The following is a 23,285-nucleotide window of genomic DNA, read 5'->3' on the forward strand; positions in this document are numbered from 1 at the left end:
GCTTATTTTTGAAGCAGAGAGTGTAAGCAAGGGAAGGACAGCAAGGGAAACACAGAATCCGAAGCAGGTTCCAGGCTCTGCTCTGTCAACACAGAGCCCAATGCCAGGGCTCAAACTCACAAGCCATGAGATTATGACCTGAGCCGAAGTCAGCCGCTTAACTGACTGAGCCACCCAGGAGCCTTTTTGATCCTGGATTAATTGAGTAATTGATCCAGGGCCATGTGTTACATATTATTGTTCTAGCTCTGGACTTTTACATGGTTTGTTTTTTATATTGTTCTTATCATACCATTTGTATTGCTTTATATCCGTTAAGAATATATGTATTTTTTGATTACAGATGATACATGAATACATTAATTTGTAACAATTGAGCAAATTTTTTTAAATTAAAAAAACATTTTTTTTAATGTTTTATTTATTTCTGAGAGAGAGAGAGCATGAACAGGGGAACATCAGAAAGAGAGGGAGACACAGAATTGAAAACAGTCTCCAGGCTCTGAGCTAGCTTTCAGCACAGAGCCCGACGCGGGGCTCGAACCTACGAACCGTGAGATCGTGACCTGAGCCAGAGTCAGACGCTTAACCGACTGAGCCTCCCAGACGCCCCAACAATTGAGCAAGTTAAAGATAAGACAAAATTCCCATTGATGACTGAAGTTAGTCCCAGTTCCTACCCTTTTCCATAAGTCTCTTATATAGCCTATCATATCTACTTGTCTGCCTTCCAGTATGTGTGAGTGCTGCTGAGAAATGTATTATTTTATGTGAATCTTTCTTGATCTACAGACATACTCTAAGCATTTAGTCATAAGAATTTAGTTGGCAGTTTGCTTGTCTTACTCGTCAGTCTGTGTTGGTGACCGTTTTAGTTCTGTTCAGCTAAACTTAGTGACCATTTACTTCTACTACATTCTCTAGAACTTCTCTGTCACATCGTTTTTCACTGTGCCTTCACAGCCAGACTTCAGAGTTCTCTCTAGTCCCTTCCCTCACCTCACTGCACCTTTTCAGTCCCATCCGGTGCACTTCCGTCTCCCCCAGTCTGCTGAGATTTTACTGCAGATTGCTACATCAGTGGTCTTTTCTGTTTTGACCTCTCTTAGTTCTCAGCAACATTTTTATACATTTGTGTACATTTTACACACTAACCGTGAAATCATGATCTGAGCTGGACTGAGCCACCCAGGTGCCCCTGTTTCACCTTTCTACATCCAATTTGTAGGAAAAAGTATTGTTGTCTATTTCCCAACAGATCCCGAATCAGTGCATTTTACTTTTTCTCCACTTCTACTACACCATTGAAGATATTATTATCTATTTTTAAATTCAGATATAATTTGTCCTTTAAAAGTGTACATTTTAGGGGAGCTTGGGCAGTTCAGTCGGTTGAGTGTCCAACTTCGGCTCTCGTCAAGATGTCGAGATTCATAGGTTCAAGCCCCACGTCAGGCTCTGTGCTGGCAGCTCAGAGCCTGGAGCCTGCTTCCGATTGTGTGTCTCCCTCTCTCTCTGCTCCTCCCCCACTCATGCTCTCTCTTTCTTTTTTATAGTAATTCTTTTACAAACATTTGTGTATAAAATTTTGTATGGACGTAAGTCTCAGTTTTCTTGGGTGTATATCTGGGAGTAGAATTGCTAGCTGAGAAGTTTAGAGGAAGTGCTAAGCTTTTTTCTAAAATGACTGCACCTATTTACCTTTTCCTTGTGATGTAGGAGGGTCCCTTTTTTCTCTGCCTTCTTGTCAATACTTAGTATGGTCTCCCTGTTTGATTATAACAATCTTAATGGGTGTGAAGTGATACCTTATTGTGGGTTGTTGTTTTTAGTTAACTACAGTGCAATATTGGTTTCAGGAATAGACTTACTGTGATTTTAATTTGCATTTTCCTAATGACTAAATGATGTTAAGCATATTTTCATATGCTTGTTGGCCATTTGTTATATCTTCTTTGGAGAAATAATCACATTTTTTGCCTGTTTTTGTTTTTATTTGGGCTGTTTATCTCTGTTGGTGGTTGTAATAGCTCTTTAGGTAATAGGTATTTACTTAATGTCTGAATAATAGGGTATTAATTATCTCTTATTTTTCTGCAGCAGATCCCAACTACTCTTTTGCTTTTAGAATCATGCATCCCCCGTTCCCCCCCCCCACCAAATCCATCCTCCATATAGCAGCTAGAAATGATACTCTAAAATGTAACATAGATCAGATCTATCCCTTTAAGACCTTCTGATACCTTCTAATTGCACTTAGGTTAAAATCAAAACTGTATCTTGGTTTGCAGACTATTACATGATGTATATACTGCTGACTTCTTACCTTAAAAATTTTTTTTTTCAATTTTTTAATGCTTTTCATTTATTTTTGAGAGAGAGAGAGAGACAGCATGAGCTGGGGAGGGTCAGAGATAGTGGGGGATACAGAATCCGAACACAGGCTCCAGGCATTGAGCTAGTTGTCAGCACAGAGCCCAATGCAGGACTTGAACCCACGAACCATAAGTTCATGACCTTAGCCAAAGTCGGACGCTTAACCAACTGAGCCACCCAGGTGCCCCACCTACGTTTTATTCTATGCTCTTCCATTCTTATGAGGCTGGCGTCTCTTCTTCAAATATATACCAGGTTTATACCTTCCTCAGAGACTTTGTACTCCCTGCCCTTTATGCTGGAAACTCATAACCCAGATTTCACTTGACTAGCTCCTTGTCTTTCAGAGCTCAACTGAAATTTCACTCTCTCAATTTAATCCAGAAGTGATAGGCTCACATGCTTTATCATATCACCCTACTTAGAGTCTCTGTGTGGCATTTATGAAACCTGATTTTCCTTACCTGTGTATCTGACTCTCCAGTAGAACGTAAGCTCCATGAGAGCAAGGACCTTGTCTCTCTTGGTAACTCTTGGCTGTCTATCATCTGGTATTGTCCCCTGGTTCCTGTTCAGTGGGGTTCAGAATAAGTTCATAGTTAGCTGAATGTTGAACATTAACAAGTTTTTCCTCTGATAATTAGATAACCATTTTTATATATAAAGCTTCTTGTAGATTATTTCCTTTTGATATCTGGAAGTACTATTATTGGGTCAAAAAGTGTAAACATGTTAATAGCTTTTAATACTGCTGACTGGCTTTCCACAATTCTTATTCCCATGTGTCTTACCTCTTGAAAACATCTATTTTAGGGGCACCTGAGTGGCTTAGTTAAACATCCGATTTCGGCTCAGGTCATGGATGATCTCACGGTTCGTGAGTTTAAGCCCCATGTCGGGCTCTTTGCTGACAGGTTTGGAGCCTGGAGCCTGCTTCTAATTCTGTCTGTCTGTCTCTCTTTCAAAAATAAATAAACATTAAAAAGAAAAGAAAACCTCTATTTTGCCACAGCCTTAAATAGTTATGGACCTGATTTTCTACTTTGATAGTTCTAGCAACCATTAAAGAATAGGAACATAGTAACATTTTGAATATATTTAAATTGAAGGATGACATGGATGAAAGTTAGACTCCATTAGTTTGTATTTATAAGCTCTACTATTACAGGTACCTGATTGTGCTGTGTTACTAAAGCCTAGCATATTTGCACTGGAATTTTAATTATGGTCTTTACCATGAAGTTGCAGATGTTTCCATTTTGTACATGAATTCAAGCTGCAGTTTTGGGGAAGCAGCCTTGTCCAGAATTAGGTGCCTTAAATTCAATGCCAGCTATGACTAACTGGTTCCTGAGAAAGGATCTTTACTTTTCAGGAATATTTTTTTTTTTTTTAAATATTTTTATTTATTTCTAGGAGAGAGAGAGAGAGACAATGTGAGCAGGGGAGGGTCAGAGAGAGAGGGAGTCACAGACTGAAACAGGCTCCAGGCTCTGAGCTGGCAGTCAGCCCAGAGCCCGACGCGGGGCTCGAACCCACGAACTGCGAGATCATGACCTAAGCGAAAGTCAGACGTGTAACCGACTAAGCCACCCAGGCGCCCCTACTTTTCAGGAATATTATTTGTATATCTGTATACCATACAATGTAAACATACATTTACATTCAAAAGTGCGAAGAAATTGCAGTTTCCTGCATCTTGTAGATGTTGTCTCTTTGAAATTGTTACCATTAAAAACAAGCCACTACTCATTGTCAGGTTCTCTAACGGCTGAAGTATGTTTGAGCCACCATTGCCTTTAGCTAGTTTTCTTAAACACTGCTTCACAGAAACACGAGCTAGACAACTTCTCCGTTGGCAGCCTGTTCTCATAAGAGCAGCTAGATAGGATTTGGGTCCAGCTCTTAATCTCTAGAAATCCACGCAAAATGCAAATGACTTAAGAGTAATGTTCTTAGAATAATATAAAGTAGGCTGTAACTTTGGTTCTTATTAAGAACAATTCACTCTTAATACATCTTATGGCCTCTAAGACGTAGATTAATAATGAAGTAGAAAGTCAGTATATGTATACATATATATATATATATATATATATATATATACACACACACACATATAATATATATACATACGGGAAGATAGAAGATGTGGAAGCCAGAAGAGACAAATAGGACCTTTGGGTTAGGTCTGACCAGGGAAAACAATAAGTATTTGAGTATTGATGATCTTGTTTTATTTTTTAACTTATAAAATATTCTTTACGGAGCGCCTGGGTGGCTCGTTCAGTTAAGCGGCTGACTTCAGCTCAGGTCATGACCTCACAGTTAATGGGTTTGAGCCCCACGTCGGGCACTGTGCTGACAGCTCAGAGCCTGGAGCTGCTTCATATTCTGTGTCTCCTTCTCTGACTCTCCCCCACTCATACTCTCTCTCTCTCTCAAAACTAAATAAACATTTAAAAAAATTTTTTCTAAAGAATGTTTTAAGTAAATAAGTAAATAAATAAAATGTTCTTTAGTGTGCATTCTTTAATGGTTTTATTTTAATAAATTATTGTGACACAGTGTATATTTTACTTGACAGAATTAAGGTGTAAGTTACCTCAGGAATATATCACTGGACACAGTGAAAGAAGAAAATATCTTTTTTTTATTTTTTTAACATTCATTTTAAAAAACAATTTTTTTAAATTGAGCCCCAACATGGTGCTCAAAGCCACGAACCGTGAGATCATGACCTGAGCAGAAATGGGACGCTTAACCGACTGAGCCACCCAGGTGCCCTTAATTTTTGAGAGACAGAGAAAGACAGAGCACAAGTCGGGGAGGGGCAGAGAGACGGGAAGAAGAGAATCAGAAGCAGGCTCCAGGCTTTGAGCTGTCAACATAGAGCCTGACGTGGGGCTGGAACTCACGGACTGCAAGATCATGACCTGAGCTGAAGTTGGACGCCTAACCAACTGAGCCACCCAGGTGCCTCAAAAGAAGAAAATTTCTTAATTACATCCTAATAATTATGTACTTTAGGAACACTTAAAGCTTTTATTTATATTTTGAGAGAGAGCACAACAGGGGGAGAAGCAGAGTGAGAACGTGACAGAGGATCTGAAGTGGGCTCTAATGCTGACAGTAGTAAGCCAGATGTGGGGCTCAGACGCAAGTCAGAAACTCACCCTACTGAGCCCCTTGGGTGCTCCTCTTTAGGATCACTTTTAAAGCATGTTTGAAGGCCATAAACTTATTTTCTAATGTTTTGTTAAATAATTCTATTTTACTAATTCTAGTAAAATATCTTTTATGAAACAAAGTGTTTATTCATATCTGCATAAAATGCGTATGCTATCGTTTAAAATTCCTTTGTTTCCTTACAGGGTTTCAAACAAAACCAAAAAGAAGGACGGTGCTCACATTTCAATTAAGAAGTAAGTCTACTGTTGTAGTCTACATTATAGTAAGTCTACATTATAAAAGTGAATCTTACTTTTGTATGAGTTTCAGTTTGTGGAAAATATATCTTTAAAAATGGAAATGTTAAAAAACAGAAAAGCTAATGTAAAACTATTAAATACATTTTATTTTTAATTCAAGTACAGTTAACATTGTTATTTTAGTGTCAGGTGTGCAACACATTGATTCAGCAGTTTTACACACTACTCAGTGCTCATCACAACTGTACTCCTAATCACCTTTCCCCATTTCCCCTGTCCCCCCACCCACCTCTCCTCTGTGAATTACAAGTTTGCTCTGTATATTCAAGAGTCTGTTTTTTGTTTATTTTTTAATTTGATCCTTTGTTTTGTTTCTTGAATTGTACATATGAGTGAAATCATAGGGTATTTGTCTTTCTCTGACTTCACTTAACCTTCATTATACTCTCTAGATCCATCCATGTTATCTCAAATGGTAAAGTTTTGTTCTTTTTTATATGGCTGAGTAATAGTGTGTGTGTGTGTGTGTGTGTGTGTGTATATACACATCACATATTTATCCATTCATCTGTTGATAGACACTGGACACTTGGGTTGCTTCCATATCTTGACTATTGTAAATAATGCAGTAAATATAGGGAAGCATACATCTTTTTAAGTCAGTGTTTTCATTTTCTTTTTGTAAAGTAAACAGCTACTAGTAGAGTTACTGGGCCATATGGCAATTCCATTTTTAATTTTTTGAGGACTGTCCATACTGTTTTCCCACAGTGGCTGCACAGTTTGTATTCGTACCTAGAGTGCATGAGCGTTCCTTCTTCTCTTCATTCTCATCAATACTTAAAATTTCTTACGTTCTTTATTTTAGCCATTCTGACTGGTGTGAGGTATATCTCATTCTGGTTTTGAGATGCATTTCCCTGATGATGAGTGATGTTGAACATCTTTTCTTGTGTCTGTTGACCATCTGTATGTCTTAGGAAAAATACCTATTCATGTCTTCTCATTTTTCAGTTGGAGTGTTTAATTTTTTGATGTTGAGTTGTACATATTCTTTATGTATTTTAGATATTAAGCCCTTATCAGATATATCATTTGTAAAAATCTTCCATTTGATACTTTGTATTTTTGTTGGATTCTTTCACTGTGCAGAACCTTTTTATTTTGGCATAATCCCAGTAGTTTATTTTTGTTATTATTTCCTTTACCAGAGGTTACATATCTAGAAATAGGTTTCTACAGCTAATGTCAAAATGATTATGGCCTATGTTTTCTTCTGGGAAATTTATGGTTTCAGGTCTGACATTTAGGTGTTTAATCCATTTTGAGTTTATTTTTCTCTTCTTTAAAAAAAATTTTTTTTTAATGTTTTATTTATTTTGGAGAAAGAGGCAACGTGAGCAGGGGAGGGTCAGAGAGAGAGACAGAATCTGAAACAGGCTCCAGGCTCTGAGCTGTCAGCACAGAGCCCGATGTGGGACTCGAACCGTGAGATCATGACCTGAGCCGAAGTTGGACGCTTAACTGACTGAACCACCCAGACACCCCTAGTTTTCTGTATGGTGTTTTCTGTATAGTGTACAAAAATGGTACAGTTTCATTCTTTTATATGTAGCTGTTCAGTTTACCCAGCACCATTTGTTGAAGACACTGCATTTTCCCCATTGTATATTCTTGCCTCCTTTGTTGAAGATTAATTACCATATAAGCATGACTTTATTTTGGGCTCTCAGTTCTGTTCCTCTTATCTATGTGTCTGATTTTGTGCTAGTACCATACTGTTTGGATCAGTACAGCTTTGTAGCATATCCTGAAATCTGCAGTTGTGATAACTCCAGTTTGTTTCATCTTTTTCAAGATTGGTTTGGCTCTTCCAAGCCTCTTGTGGTTCTATCCAAATTTTTGGATTATCTGTTCTGTTGTATGGAAAATGTTGTGTATTTTGATAGAGATTACATTAAGTTTGTAGATTACTTTGGGTAGTATGGATATTTTAATTAAATTAACTCTTGGCATTCCATGAGCATGGAATATTTTTCTATTTTTGTTACCTTCAATTTTTTTCATCAGTGTCTTACACTTTTCAGGTACACAGGTTTTTAAATTCCTTAGTTAATTTTATTCCTAGATATTTTATTGGTTTTGGTGCAATTGTAAATGGGATTGCTTTCTTTCTTTTTTTTATTTTATTTTTTTTTAATGCTTTATTTCTAGGAGAGAGAGAGAGAGAGAGAGACAGCATGAGCAGGGGAGGGTCAGAGAGAGAGGGAGCCACAGACTCTGAAAGAGGCTCCAGGCTCTGAGCTGGCAGTCAGCACAGAGCCCGACACGGGGCTTGAACCCACGAACCACGAGATCATGACCTAAGCGAAAGTCGGACGCTTAACCGACTAAGCCACCCAGGCGCCCCGGGATTGCTTTCTTAATTTCTCTCTCTACTAGTTCATTATTAGTGTATAGGAATGCATCAGATTTTGTATCCTGTGACTTTACTGAATTCATTTATCAGTTCTAGTCATTTTTAGTGCAGTCTTTAGGGTTTTCTACATATAGTAATATTAAATACATATGATGTCAAAACAGTCTGATAAAAGGTTGATCTACATGCTCTCTAGAATTGTCATGATATCAGAGTGTCATCTCAGCAAATACTTGGTTAGTGGTGTGGAAATCAAAGCATCTTTATAGTAAAGAGAGTCTTAGAATTGCTGGTGATACTGCTCCCACTGTGATGGGACAGTCAGCTTGGTATCTGATTTATGAGGCAGTATGCAATACACAGAATTGCCTGTGAGGTGTTTTGGTGAAAAGAGGGTAACTGGAATTTAATCAAGCCTATAAGATCTGCTTCCCATTTACTGGAAATAATGGGATAGAGCAGCAAGTTAAATGACCTCACAAAAGAAATGATCAGATAGATCCAGAATGTGAAATGCTTTAGTAGATAACTGGTCTCCTTTCTTCAAAAAGTTAGTGAAAAGAAAGGAGCGCCTGGGTGGCTCTGTCGGTTAAGTGTCCAACTTCATCTCAGGTCATAATCTCACGGCTTGGGAATTTGAGTCCTGCATCAGGCTCCATGCTGACAGCTTAGAGCCTGGAGCCTACTTAGGATTCTGTGTCTCCTCCTCTCTCTCTGCCCCTCTCCCACTTGCTTTCTGTCTCTCTCAAAAGATAAACATTAAAAAAAATTTATTAAAAAAAAGGTGGGAAAAAAAAGGCATGGAGCAAGTAACTGCTCTAGATTAAAAGTGGCTTGGAAGACAACAGCCAGATGCAGCGTGGTATCCCTAGTTGGAATCTGGTTTGAAGAGCCATCCGTAAAAGTCTTGGGGATGGGATGCATGGGTGGTTCAGTTGGTTGAATGTCTTGACTCCTTTTTTTTTTTTTTTTTTTTAATGTTTTATTTATTTCTAGGAGAGAGAGAGAGAGACAGCGTGAGCAGGGGAGGGTCAGAGAGAAAGAGAGAGGGAGTCACAGACTGAAACAGGCTCCAGGCTCCGAGCTGGCAGTCAGCACAGAGCCCGACGTGGGGCTCGAACCCACGAACCGCGAGATCATGACCTAAGCGAAAGTCGGACGCTTAACCGACTAAGCCACCCAGGCGCCCCTGAATGTCTGACTCCTAATTTCAGCTCTGATCATGATCCAAGGGTCGTGGAGTCCCTCTTGAGCCCCACATCAGGCTCTGTGCTGACAGTGCAGAGCCTGCTTGGGATTCTCTCTCTCTCTCTCTCTCTCGCTCGCTCTCTCGCTCTGTCTTGCTCTCCCTCTCCCTCTGCTCTCCCCCCCAATAAAGAAATAAACTACAAAAATGATTTAGCAAAATGTGTATGTGCACAAAGCATATATGGCTGTTGAGTATAAGTGGTGTGCACATGGATGTTTATTGTACTGTTTTTTCTATTTATGTTCTAAAAGTACGTAAGAAAAATGTTCAGTATTTTTAAACTAATCAAAGCTGTGTGTCTGTCATTGTATTCCTTTTTCGTGTATTATTTTACACTTTCCATATTCATCTATATTTGATATGGATGCCATGATGGCATTTTGTGCACATATGTGTACCCTCACTTAACATCAAATTTTTTTAATTATTTTTTGTAATGTTTTATTTATTTTTGACAGCAAGACAGACAGATCATGAGTCAGGGAGGGACAGAGAAAGGGAGACACAGAATCCAAAACAGACTCCAGGCTCTGGGCTTTGAGCACAGAACCTGATGCAAGGCTCAAACCCGCAAAACCGCGAGATCATGACCTGAGCCAAAGTCAACACTCAATCAGCTGAGCCACTCAGGCGCCCCTTTGCCTTTTTCATAATAGTGTAAATCCTCCTCAGATGTTTTTTGGTTAGTAAAAACAGTTGTTGCTAGTGTAAGTCTTTGGTAAAAAGTGGAGTGGCCTAAAACTTTAGAAAAACATGGGCATCCTTGTATTCTGTTATTCTTTTAATTTTATTTTAAAAAACTACATTGGTGGGGTGCTTGGGTGGCTCAGTTGGTTAGGCGTCCGACTTCGGCTCAGGTCATGATCTCATGGTTAGTGAGTTTGAGTCCCGCATCGGCCTCTGTGCTGACGGCTAGCTCAGAGCCTGGAGGCTGTTTCGGATTCTGTGTCTCCCTCTCTCTCGGACCCTCTCCTGCTCACACTCTCACTCTCTATCAGAAATAAATTTTAAATAAACTTTAAAAAAATAATAAAAATAAAAAACTACATTGTTGCTTGTTCGATAGAGCAATCTGATAGGAAAATTTTTTTTAGTTTTTTTTTTTTTTTTAACGTTTATTTATTTTTGAGAGATGGAGACAGAGTGTGAGCGGGGAAGGGGCAGAGAGAGAGGGAGATACAGGATCCGAAGCAGGCTCCAGGTTGCTGACCTGTCAGCACAAAGCCTGATGTGGGACATGGGGCTTGAACTCACAGACTGTGAGATAATGACCTGAGCTGAAGTCAGATGCTTAACAGACTAAGCCAAGCTGGTGCCCTGGAAAATATATTTAAATGAAGGAAGTAAGATGCAGAAATGTGTTATGCTACCTGTCATTTATGTAAATACACATTTGCATACATGTATGTGTGTGAATTGATAGCCACCTCAGGGCTATACTCAAGTTATCTCTGAAGAGGGAGTAGAACGTGAGGGAGACTTCACAGAACACACTCGGTTTTGTTTTGTTATAGTGTGCTGTGTACATTTATTGACAGTAAAAATAAATAATATATAATTGAAATAGACCTGATGTTTCATGATTATTCCTTCCAACTCTTTAAATTTTTCATTTTTATAGGTGATTCATACAGTGTTCTTTAATAGGTATGTGCTTTTTCCTCAGAATTTTTTGGAGAATCCTCACTGCCAGTATATAAAACTGTTGTGTTTTTTTTTAAGTTGCATGATACTTTTATATATAGATATGTACTAATTTAATTGAGCTCTTATGGATGGAATTTTAGGTTGTTACCAGTTGCTTGCTGTTTAATGCTACAGTTCATATTCTTTTACCATATCTTTTTGTAGATGTAAGAACGCATCTTTAGAATTACATAAATCGAATCTAGGATTCTAATCTGGATTTAGATTCTAGAATTAGAACTGCTAGATTGAAGAGAACATGTGTCTATATTTTAATAGGTTTTTGGCATGTTGCTTTTCAGTAGACACTGTATTAATTTATGTTCTCACCAGCATTGTTTGAGAGCTCTTGTCTCCCACATTCTTACTCAGTAATCGATGAGACCTTTGGATCATTTTCAGTCTAATAGAAATAGTTCTTTAATTGTATTTACAATGTTTTATAGATCATCTTTTTGTGTGTTTAAGAGCTATGTGTCTTATCCTTACTGAAAATTATGAATATCATCTTTGCCCACTTTTTAACTGGGATCTGTGTTTTTCCTTTTTGTTTTGCAAGAAATCTTTATATTTATGGAAACCATCCCTCTGTGATAGGAGTTGCAAATACTTGTTTTCTAGTTTATCATTTATTTGACCTCGCTTTTGGTGGTAGAGGTTATTGTCATTTTGACAGAAATGTTTGCTCTCCTTTATCTGTATGATTATTTTCCCTTTATCATTTTAGATATTTTATCTACAGTCAGTTCTTATTATCCACAGATTATGTATTTGCAAACTTGCCGGCTTGCTGAAATTTCTCTCTCATGCCCAGGTCAAGAAATACGGCGCTTTCGCCGTCAGTCACGGACAAGTGCAGAGTGGCAAAACATTTGAGTCCTCTGACACAGACCCTCTCAGCTGAGGTTGAGCAGGGCTCTGTCTTCACGTGTCATCTCCTGCTCTAAACAAGCATTCTTTGCTCAGTCTTTTTAGTGTTACATTATGCATGTTTCTATGCCTTTTGATTTCACTCTTTAAAGTGGACACCAAACATTGTGCTTTGTGTTCCCAAGTGTAAGAAGGCTGTGATGTGCCTGTCAGGGAGAATATATGTGTTAGGTAAGCTCCATTCAGGTGTGACTTAGTGCCGTTGGCTGAATTTCAGTGTTAATGAATCATCATATTAGGAGAGCCTGGCTGGCGCAGTCATTAGAGCATGCGACTCTCGATCTCTTGGTCATGAGATTGAGCTCCACATTGAGCACGGAGATTACTTAAAAAAAAAAAAAATGGCACCTGTAAGATCAATATATATCAAGTAACGTGCATTTCATCAGAAACACACATTTTAAAAGGTTAGAGATTGGTCAGTTGATAACAGTGTGACCAGAGTCTCCCTGAACCCAGCCCTGTATTTCTTCTCGGAGCATTGGCTTAGTATTCACAAATTTATTGTTTTTAGTGACTTTTTATTTATTTTAAACAACAGTGTTTTTAAGTTTATTTGTTCATTATTTTTGAGAGAGAGACAGAGAGAGAGAGAAATTGGAATGGGCAGAGAAAAAGGGAGAAAGGGAGAATCCCAAGCAGATTCCACGCTGTCAGCTCAGAGCCCGACATGGGGCTCTAATTCATGAACCCTGAGATCATGACCTGAGCCAAAACCAAAAGCCAGATGCTTAACTGACTTAACCACCCAGGCACCCCTGTTATGACTTTATAGAACATAACTACCATGAATAGTGAGAATTGAGTCTATTTCTTTTCAAGTCATTTTACAGTTTATGTAGAATACATAGTGAAAATAACTTTGTTAGCAATTTCATTGAGAATTCAAATACAGCAAACCTAAGGTTTTACTCCATCTTTTCCCAGTATTTAATTCATGTGGGTGTATATCTGTGTGTATCTAAAGTGGGTAATGTTTTGTTTGTTTAGTTTTGAGAGAGAGAATCCCAGGTAGACTCCATGTGGTCTGTGCAGAGCCCAGTGTGGGGCTCCATTCTCACGAACCGTGAGATCATAACCTGAGCCAAGACCAAGAGAGTCGGATGCCCAACTGACTGAGGCACCCATTGAGAGAGAGAGGGAGAGAGCACTAGAGTGGTGCAGGGTCAGAGAGAGAAAGACACACAGAATCCAAAGCAGGCTCCAGGCTCTGAGCTGTCAGCACAGAGCCCGACGTGGGGCTCTAACCCACAAAGCATTAGACAATGACCCGAGCCAAAGTTGGACACTTAAGCCAACTAAGCCATCTAGGTGCCCAAGTGGATAACATTCTTTAGATGCAACATTAGTTGGTATGCATGAACCTGAATATATTTAGCTTATAAATACTGATTCTAGATTTTAGGTACATTTGTACTATGTTCTAGTTTATCATTACTTTGATTCTCATGGATTTCACAAAAGCACAGTACTTTTGGGGCTCTGGATGGGTGAGTCGTTTGAGTGTCCTACTCCTGATCTCGGCCTAGGACTTGATCTCATGTTTTGTGATACTCAGGCCCCCCCCCCCCCCCCCCCCCCCCCCCATGTCAGGCTCTGCGCTGACAGTGTAGAGCCTGCCTGGGATTCTCTCTCCCTCTCTCTCTCTATCCCTACCCCACTTGTACGTGCATTCTCTCTCTCTCGTAATAAACCTTTTAAAAGAAATTCTGTTAGGACAGATCAAATACCAGTGCTCCTTAAATTTTTTTTTTAAATCTTTTTAATGTTTATTTATTTTGAGAGAGAGAGAGACAAAGAATGAGCAGGGGAGAGGTAGAAAGAGAGGGAGCCACAGAATCTGAAGCAGGCTCCAGGCTCTGAGCTGCCAGCAGAGAGCCCAATGTGGGGCTTGAACCGATGAGTGAGCTTATGACCTGAGCCAAAGTCAGACGCTCAACCAACTGAGCCACCTAGGCGCCCCTCTTTAAATTTTTTTTTAATCTCTCATATTTACTCTTCCAAATGAGTATCACAATTTATCTATCCCATAAATATTGAATTTAGTATTGCATAAAGTCTGTATTAGCATATTTTTATTCTAGTTTTGTTTACCATGGTGAGTATATTGCTGTCCTTTTTTTTTTATATAAGAAAGTAAGTTTTTAAATTGCGTAATTATATCTAGACCCTTCTCCCCTCTAATTCAGGTGCAGCTCTCTCCCAAGGAGAATGCTATTTTGATGCGCCATCATCGATGTGAATAAAATTTCATGTTTTTCTTCATGAACTGTTGGTTGTGTGGCACAGTCGTCTGCATTGCCCCATGTTGCCTGTGACTCAGGCTTAAATAACCAGCCATGTATTTCAAGGGAATAATCAGTTTGAGTAAGTCAGCAGTGGTAATGTGAGTAAGTAAAAGAAACTCAAAGTCACACATAGTGCAGAAAAGTCAATCTGTGAAAATATCGACTGAACATATTTGTATATTGTACCTTAGTATGTTAAGCTTTTTATTAATGCCTTTAAAAATAAATGATAAATTTTTTTAACCTTGACTATATGAGTATTTTTCTTTAGAAAATGGCGAGGTAACTGTCTAATAACGTAGGAAGAGAGCTACTCAGAGTTATTTGGAGGAAAGGTTGGTATTGTAAAGACAGCACCCACTGTAAAACAGTGTTGCCGATAATCCAGACTCAGGAAACGAAGCTTCTCTGAAACAGAGTGTCCCGGGACTAGACCTGGTCAGCCAGGAACCATAGCTCTGTTCCATTTCTTGGAAGTCACACAGTCATTGCCTCACATGGTTGCCCTAGCTATTCTGCCCTCATTGCTATCTTGGGGTCCATCTACCATCCATTTGACTCTATGTCTGTCTGTCACTTCACATTCTCAGGAGAGGTAGAAAATCCTATTGTTTGACTGAATCTAAGCATTGGTAGCCATGCACGTGGGATTCTCCCTAGTCCATTTAGCTATGGGAGAAGAGGTTAATATCAAAAGTTCTATTTCTTTCAGAGATTTTGACTGGACACACTAAATATGTCTAACCTATTTGTAGCTGCCCAGTATGTATTTATGAAGCAAAGTGAATATTCAATTCCTGGTAAGTAAGCTTCACAGAATGGGATATTCAGTGGCTTAAGCTTTCTGGTATCGGTAAGTAGATTTTTCTTTTTCATAATAAACAGCCCGTATTTTATACATTCTGCATATTTCCATTGCCCAAGTAAGTGTGCCAGGTTAAATTCAGTTATGAAGGTAGCTTATTTGCTTTCAGTGACATTTTTGGATCATACCTCTTTTAATACCTAATGCAGTTGGAATATGGTTGCAGCTTCTGGCAAATCATTCATCTCAGCAGTTATTTATTCAGTTTTGTGTATATGCTTAGGTCTCTTCTACGTGCCTGGAGATGGCAGTAAACCAAATAGGCGACAGTTCTGCTTACAGTGGTGGGGAACAGTAGTAAACAAGCAAGATGTAGAAGGTGGCAATAGTAATACATGCCACAGACAAAAATGAAGCAGGAAAGGGGGTTAGGCAGAATGTATTTGGAATGTGGATGCCTTTTTTTTTTTTTTTTTTTTAAGTTTATTTTTAAAGAGAGCAAGTGAGCAAGAGGGAGACAGAATTCCAAGCAGGCTCCGTGCTGAAAGGACAGGTCTCAATCCCATGAACCATGAGATCATGACCTGAGCCAAAATCAGGAGTTACTTACCCTACTGAGCCACCCAGGGGCCCCTGTGGATGCTTTTTTAAAAAGAATGGTCAAGGGAGCACCCGGCTGGCTCAGTCAGTAGAGTATGCAACTCTTGATCTCGGGGTTGTTAGTTGAACTATAATTTGGGTACAGGAATTACTTAAAATTTTAAAAAGCGAAGAAAAGAATTGGTGACATATGAGCAGAGATGTGAAGAAAATGAGAGCCATTCACAGACAAAGAACCTAAGCACAAGTCCCTAAGAGTAAGTTGGCATGTTCAGGGAATGGCAAAAGAAGCCATTATGGCTGGAGTGGAAGTGAGCAAGGAGGAGAGGTTAAAGAGATGGAGGTAAGAAAGGTAGCCAGGGGTCAGATCACAACTAACCCACTGCATTGACTTTGATCTTGAGTCCATTGGAAGGTTTTGAACCAAAGGCATAGCATGATCTGAGGTATTAAAGAGTGTGATGACTGCTGTGTTTGTGTTGAAAATAGACCTTAGGGTCTAAGGGCCTTAGGGGCACTTGGGTAGGTGAGTCAGTTAAGCATCTGACTCTTGGTTTTGGCTCTCATGATTTGGTGGTTTCGTGAGTTCCAGCCCCACATCGGGCTCTGTGCTGGTTGCGCTTAGCCTGCTTAGGATTCCCCCTCTCCTTCTCTGTCTCCCCCTCCACCACACATGGTGTCTCTCAAAAATAAACTTAAAAAAAATTTTTTTTAATAGAGAATAGACCGTAAGTTTTAAGGGAGGAAGCAGGCTGACTAGGACTAGTGGTTAGTAGTGCTCAGCATTTGCCAATAGATTATACCTGCCGAGAATGAGAGAGAGAAATCAAGGATGACCCTCAATGTTTTGGGCCTCTGCAAGGGGAAGAACAAAGCTAGAATTTAATGACATGGAGAAGTCAGGCATAAAGAGTACTTGTGGGAAGGGTGCTAGGGTGGCTCAGTCAGCTAAGCATCCCAGCTCTTGAATTCTGCTCTGGTCATTATCCCAATATCGTGCGTTGAGCCTGGTGTCAGGCTCTGAGGTGAGCATGGAGCCTGCTTAGGATTCTCTGTCTCTCTCCCTTTCCCCCTCCCCTGCTTGCATTGCACTATCTCTAAAAAATTTTAAAAAGAGGCCTTGTGAGAAAGGAAAGATAGGAATTGGGTCAAGACAGGTGAAATCTGAGATGTCCATTAACAGGAGTTAGATATAAGTCAAGAATTCGGAGGAGAGATCTGGGATGGAGCTGAAAATATAGAAGTTATCAGAGACTTGGAAGTTAAAGCCATTCAACAGGACCAGCTCACTAAGCAAGTGCATTTACATAGAACTATCAGAGAAGAACTCTGGGGTACCCCCACTGTTTAGAGATCAGATATGAGAAAGGCAGTAAAAGAGACCGAGGGAACTCTGAGTTAGGAGGAAATCCAGAAGGAAGGAGGGCCCTGGAAGCCAAATGAAACTTTTGAGGAGGGAGTGACCAGCCGCATCAAGCTGCTGCTGGGTCAGGTGCTATGAACAAGTCAAGGATGAGGACTGAGAAGTGTTCATTGAACTGAGCATCGTAGAGATCATTGGTGACCCTCCTAAGAGCTCTTTTGGTGGGATGCAGAAGCAAAAAGCCTTGCAGGAGAGAACGTAAGGAAAAAACAGTTGAATAAAATGCTATATCAACAACTCTTTCAACAAATTTTCTATTTCTGAGTTTGGTATATTTGGATATTAGAGGGTGACAGAGCAGCGAGGGATGGCCTGGGCATCCTTTGGAGACTAACATATACTAGAATAAAAGGGCATGGTAATCTGACAGTCTAAAACCACTTTGTCATGGAAGTATTCCATTCTTTGTAGAGGGGCAGAATTAGTTTTAGCTTCGCAGGCCACTGATCATGGGCTCTGTCACATAGATATACACACACACACACACACACATACAGACATATATATATATATATTTTTTTTTTTTGGAAAAAGGTAAAAAATAGTCTTAGCTCAGAAACTCTACAGTCTCAGGCCATACTTTATAGCTCCCTACTTTACACTAGAAGCCCTTATCAGAAGGTTTGGAGAGAGAGCGATTTCTCTTTGTTTTTAAAATACCATTTTTAATAATACATGCATATGGTGCAGAATTCAAATAGTACAAAAGATGTGCAAAGAAAAGAATCAGACCCCCTCCTATTCCCTCGCCATCCTGGCCCCCTCCCTGCCGTCAGTCACTACCCAGTTCTCCTAGATCATGGAAGACGTTTTCTATAAACATTCCTGTGCATCCTGTCAATCTTAAAAGAAATCTTACTAGGTTCTTTTTGGTTTAGGTCTAAGCTATTTAATAAGTAATAGTTCTGTCAGTTAACAAGTTGTTGCTTCTCGTGTCCCAATCTAGCCTTCACTGCCTTCTCTGCAGTAGATCTGCTGTCTGTAAAGACCTGTCCTCTCAGCAGGCACAGTATACAGCTTTGTCACTAGAGGGTAGCGGTAAGACACTGTAGGAGCAAGGGACTTCTTTCCCTGCTTCCGGTGTGTTCTAGCAGATCCATGCCATGTGTGGTTTTCTAACACCGCACCCCCACCTGAATGGCTTCCTCTAGTACCTCCAAGTGCTGAGGTAGTTTCTCAGCAAAATGCCCAAAGCTTAAACATTCTTCGGCTGCATTTCCACAGCTTCAGCAAACCTGATGTCGAGGGCTCTGCCCTCTCCGTTTTAGACTAAATCTTAGAAATTCTATTTTGTACTTTATGCTGATACAGAAAGTGTTGAATCAAAAGCCTCTGTACTAAGAGCTTTTTTCCTTAAATCTTACTTCTACTTCATATTGGCCTATTGCACCAAAATTAATATACCAAACAAATCTTACAAGTATTAAGGATTATATCTTGGCCCACAAAAGATTCATCTGGATCTGGTGATCAAGTCTTGTTTCATTTATGTAGAAAATGGGTTCACTCTTAAAATTCACATTCATGTCACTTGAATACTTTTCCATACTGTGGCTTTAAGACAGATCTGTGTACCTCACTCCGTTCCCTTAGCCGTTTTTATCCTCCTTACCGCATTTAGCCCGAAAACCCGCTGCTGATCCTCCATTATGGAGGGTTAGGTGTGTAAACTTGATTGAAGAACTGATTTCCATTTAGTTGGGGGGGATCATTTGGGGACTGCAGAGGTTCTGGTAACATATTTCTTAAGGCCAGTGATGGACAAGCAGTGTTCATTTTTGGGTTTTGGTTTTTTTTTTACATGCCTTACTGTAAATATCCTTTGGTGTGCAAAACGTAATAAAATGTTTTTGGAGAGGTAGGTTTTTACAATTGTTGACCAAAAATCTTATTCCAGTTTTTAGCTACATCTTCTGTTCCTGAATGGTTGGAGAGAATGGCAGTACCAATTTCCACCAAAAATCTAAGTGCTTCGATTGAGGATGCCTTTCTTTCATGGCATTAAGCAGTGTGATGTCTTCTGTATCCAGGAGCCAACCTAACATGGTCAGTCTGATGAGGCTTGGCAGTCGTGACACGCACCGACTCAAAGACTTGACCGTTGTGGCCTGAGCTCTGACGTATTCGGTTAAACACCTAGAAACAGTCAACTCTTTCAAGTGTGGCATGTTGTCCAGTGTCTGAAAGAAATTTTTGTATCCTTCCTCTGTAATCTTGTGATTGGCTGAAAGATTTAAGTCCTCAAGTTTCTGGAAACCTCCATTGGTTGCTACCTTGGCTGTAAAAGCAAAGCAGAATCATATGGACTTTTATTTCAGTAATGGTGGATGAGGTCATTGTACTCCCTCCCACAACCACCACTCAAAGTAGAAAATATTTTTTAAAATATCTCCTTAAAAGATGCAAAGCACTAACAACTTAATAACTGCCTAGCCAAAACCCAAGGGAAAAGCAGAAACCAGCGAAGTAAAGCTTAGACCTACAGCACTGAAGCTACTTGTCCAGTGAGAGTTTTGCCGTTTTGCACTAATCTGGACTTCTCTTTTGGTCTCAGGAGGACAGATGCAAGGCACAACATAGCTCAAGAAACACACTAACTTACGTAGGACCTGAGAGACTGTGTCGACCATGGCCCCTCTTTCACAGAAAATAGGATGTGACGTTCCTCAACGTCTCCTTGCAGTCTGCTACTGTACACTAATGCTACTGTACCTGTGGCCTAAGAGGGACCTTCCTGTTACTGAGGTTAGTGATTCTGAAAGACATGGGAGCCTGGCAGAGGAAGTTCTCAATTACTAGAGGTTGACTTGACTTTGGAAATGGCTGCCTAGCAAGGTTTTTTTTGTTTTGTTTTTCATTGCTAAATGTCATTTCCGTAGTTTGGGCAAAAGCTAGGTTTGCTTTTATACTCTAGAATTCATGGCTGTACCAGGACTAATTTTAGAAACAGAGGTACTGAGAAAATGTCCTGAGTAGGTCTCTCGAGAAACACTCACGAGGTATTTATGCTCCCACGTGAACGACACTTCTAGTGGAACTCGTAGGAAAGCTCTGACCTTCCACATTATTTCCCTTCTTTCCTCCTTTTTGCCTTAACCCCTACTTCACACAGTTTGGTTAGTTGGTTCCTTGATAGGTCTGAGTGCGGTCTCCTAGGAGCAAAGTTCCATCTTTATGCATTGTTAAAAAACAGACCTACCAGGTGTCCCCAAAAGAAGCCATGGGCCAATAAGGATTCTGTATTCAGTCCAAAAATACTAGTGTTCCCACTATGTGCCAGGCCTGCTTTGCTGGGTATTGCAAAGAGGAAACACTCCCTTGTGGGACCAAGAGGGACAGGGGTTATAGACCCCTAATCTGTACATGATTCACTTTCAAAAGAAGGCTTTGATACAAGAAGAGTAGATATAATAATGATTTCATTCACTGGGGACGAAAAAGACCACAAGATCTAACGTTACTGTATTCTTAAAGAAGGGAGGAGAGAGGCTTTTAGGAGAAGGTCCTGAGCCTTGTCATTGTTTTTAATAACATTTACAAGTAACAAGGCTGAGTAGTCCTAAAATGAGATTCACCCTTTCTAACACCTCCTAGGAAGCTTTTTCCAGTGCCTTCTCACAACTAACTCCTGCCTATCTTTAAATAAACCTGTTCTCCTTAATCCATGCAAATGGTTACCTCTATTTGAAATGCTCTCTCAGTCTCTCCCCTCCCAAATGTGTCTGGGCCCTTCTTTCTTCAGTTCTCTATAGAAATCTCATTTCCACAGCAAAGCTTTTCCTGATCCTGTGACCCCAAATTAGGTTGAGTTCTATCAGAAGGAGAGCAAAGAAAATGAGAAAATTGGGAAGCAGCTATATCCATATTGGCCAAAAACTTCCCCAAGCTGGTTAAAGACATCAAGCCGTAGATTCACCATCTATAAACCCCCAGCAGAGTAAATACAAAGAAATCCACATACAAGCACACTGTACAACTGCCACCATAGGGTATTGTGCTCTGGCTGCCTAAGCAGACTGTCTCTGAAGGTTAAGGTTTCAACACATGCATCTTTCAGGGACATAGTTCAGTTCAGAGCAACTGCCAAAATATAAAGCAAAGGAAGAAAAAACTTAAAAGCCACTAAAGCAGGGCCAGATATACCTTACCTTCAAGTACAACAAAAAAGACTGCTGAGCAAAAGAAATGACAGGAGCTAGTAACGTGCAAGAAAATGAGCACCAAAGTAGAATTCCATACTCAATGAAACAAATGTCGAAAATGAAGGCAAAATGGAGGACCCCAGGTGGCTCAGTAGGTTGAGCAGCCGACTTTGGCCCAGGTCCTCATCTCATGGTTTGTGAGTTCGAGCCCCACCTCAGGCTCTTTGCTGTCCGGGCAGAGCCTGCTTCAGATTCTCTGCCTCCCTCTCTCTGTCCCCCCCCACCCCACCCCCCACTTGCTAGCTCTCTCTCTCAAAAAGAAAACATTAAAAAAAATAAATTTAAACACCTAATTATAGACTTTTAAAGAGACTCCCTTTAAATATAAGGACATGAAAAGATTAAAAGGAAGGAAAAAGCCAAGATGCAAATACCAAAAGCATAATGGAGCAACTGTATTAAAGTATGATGAAGTCACTGATATTAAGGAAAGAAGTTTTACTAGAAATAAAGAGGGTTGATCTGCCAGGAACATTTAACAGTTCTAAATCTGTACATGCTTAGATTTAAATTCTAAAGGTGTATAGACCTATATATTTAAAACAGTAAAAACAGAACTAAAGGGAAAAGAAGAAAATTAATCAGGGTTATTTTAATACCCGTCCTAGGCAGAACAATTAGATAAAAATCCATAAAAATATCAAACATTTGAACAATAATTTCAACTTTTTAAGTAGGCTCCATGCCCAACATGAGGCTTGAACTCATGACCCTGAGATCAAGAGTCGTATTCTTCCCACTGAGCCAGCCAGGCATCCCTCAACATTTCATGTGAACGGCAGAAACCTCACTCTCTTTGAAGGGAAAATGGATGCATTTGTTAAAATTATGTATTTTGTATTATATTGACCCACAATACAAGTTGCAACAAATTTCAAAATTGAAATCATACAATGTATATTGTCTTTACAGTGGAATTAAGCAATACCTTTTTTTTTTTCCTTTGGCCACACTACTTATTTAGAAAGGCAACAAAAATTAGAAAATATTTTGAACTAAATAAGACTGAAAATATGACATGTAAAATTTGTGAGAAGGAGCTAAAGCCAGAAGCACTGTAACTATCCATCTCAAGAAGTTAGGACAAAAATCTTATGTGTGTAGACAATAACAGGTAAGAACAGAAATGAAAGCAATAAAATTGATAAACCAGCTAAAAAAAACAGAATACATAAATTACCAATATCAGAAATAAAAGTAATATTACGACATATCATACAAACATTTTAAAATAATATATTCAAACTTTAGACAAATGTGAAATTTCTTAGAAAAACAGAAGGTGGGGTGTCTGGGTGGCTTAGGCACTTAAGCATCTAGCTTGACTTTGACTCAAGTCATGATCCCCAGGTTCGTGGGATTGAGCCCCATGTCAGTATTTGAGCTGACAGCACAGAGCCTGCTTGTGCCTCTCTCTCCCGCGCTCTGCCCTGTTCATCTCTCTCTCTCTCTCCCCATCTCTCTCTCTACAAAAAGCAAAAAATCTAAGTTGCTTAAATTATCCATTGTTAAACAAAAATATACCAATAGAAAAAGACCACAATGAGATACTACTACAGATCCATCAGAATGGCTGAAGTTCAAAGGTCTCATAATACAAGTAGGGGCCAGAATGTGACACAACTTCTGTTAGGAATGTAAAGTGGTACAACTGTGGAAAACTCAATCTGTCTATACCATGTGACACAGATACTCCACCCCTAACATACTTCCATGTATACATCAAAGGTCATGCATAATAATGTTCACAGCAGCATTATTCACATTAATCAAATAATGGGAATAACTCAAATACCCAATTGAAAATCAGTGAACTCTAGCCACATGTAACAATATGAAATGAATATCACAAATAATATAACGGTGAGCCAGAAGT

The 23,285-nt window shown here is 39.5% G+C and overlaps 2 protein-coding genes across 3 annotated transcripts in view; one reads left to right on the plus strand and one right to left on the minus strand.

Annotated features, from left to right (window-relative positions):
• The window catches only part of SMN2 (survival of motor neuron 2, centromeric), a 42,804-nt gene extending 28,184 nt beyond the window's left edge, over positions 1–14,620 (plus strand). Inside the window, exons 8-10 of one of the 2 annotated variants that reach the window (XM_039256039.1) lie at positions 5,751–5,801; positions 11,097–11,122; positions 14,281–14,620. In XM_039256039.1, coding sequence (XP_039111970.1) covers positions 5,751–5,798 — 48 coding nt within the window. In that variant the 3' untranslated portion in view covers positions 5,799–5,801; positions 11,097–11,122; positions 14,281–14,620. The remainder of the gene's footprint in view (positions 1–5,750; positions 5,802–11,096; positions 11,123–14,280) is intronic. The other variant, XM_039256037.1, reaches the window with a different exon arrangement.
• Positions 14,621–17,795: 3,175 nt separating this feature from the next.
• Positions 17,796–23,285, minus strand: part of LOC120247957 (NLR family apoptosis inhibitory protein) — a 36,181-nt gene continuing 30,691 nt past the window's right edge. The window contains 1 exon segment of the mRNA XM_039256075.1: positions 17,796–19,485. Coding sequence (XP_039112006.1) covers positions 19,112–19,485 — 374 coding nt within the window. The 3' untranslated portion in view covers positions 17,796–19,111.

Source organism: Hyaena hyaena, unplaced genomic scaffold, assembly GCF_003009895.1.
Source record: "Hyaena hyaena isolate Hyena2069 unplaced genomic scaffold, ASM300989v1 scaffold_558, whole genome shotgun sequence".
Classification (NCBI taxonomy): Eukaryota; Metazoa; Chordata; class Mammalia; order Carnivora; family Hyaenidae; genus Hyaena; species Hyaena hyaena.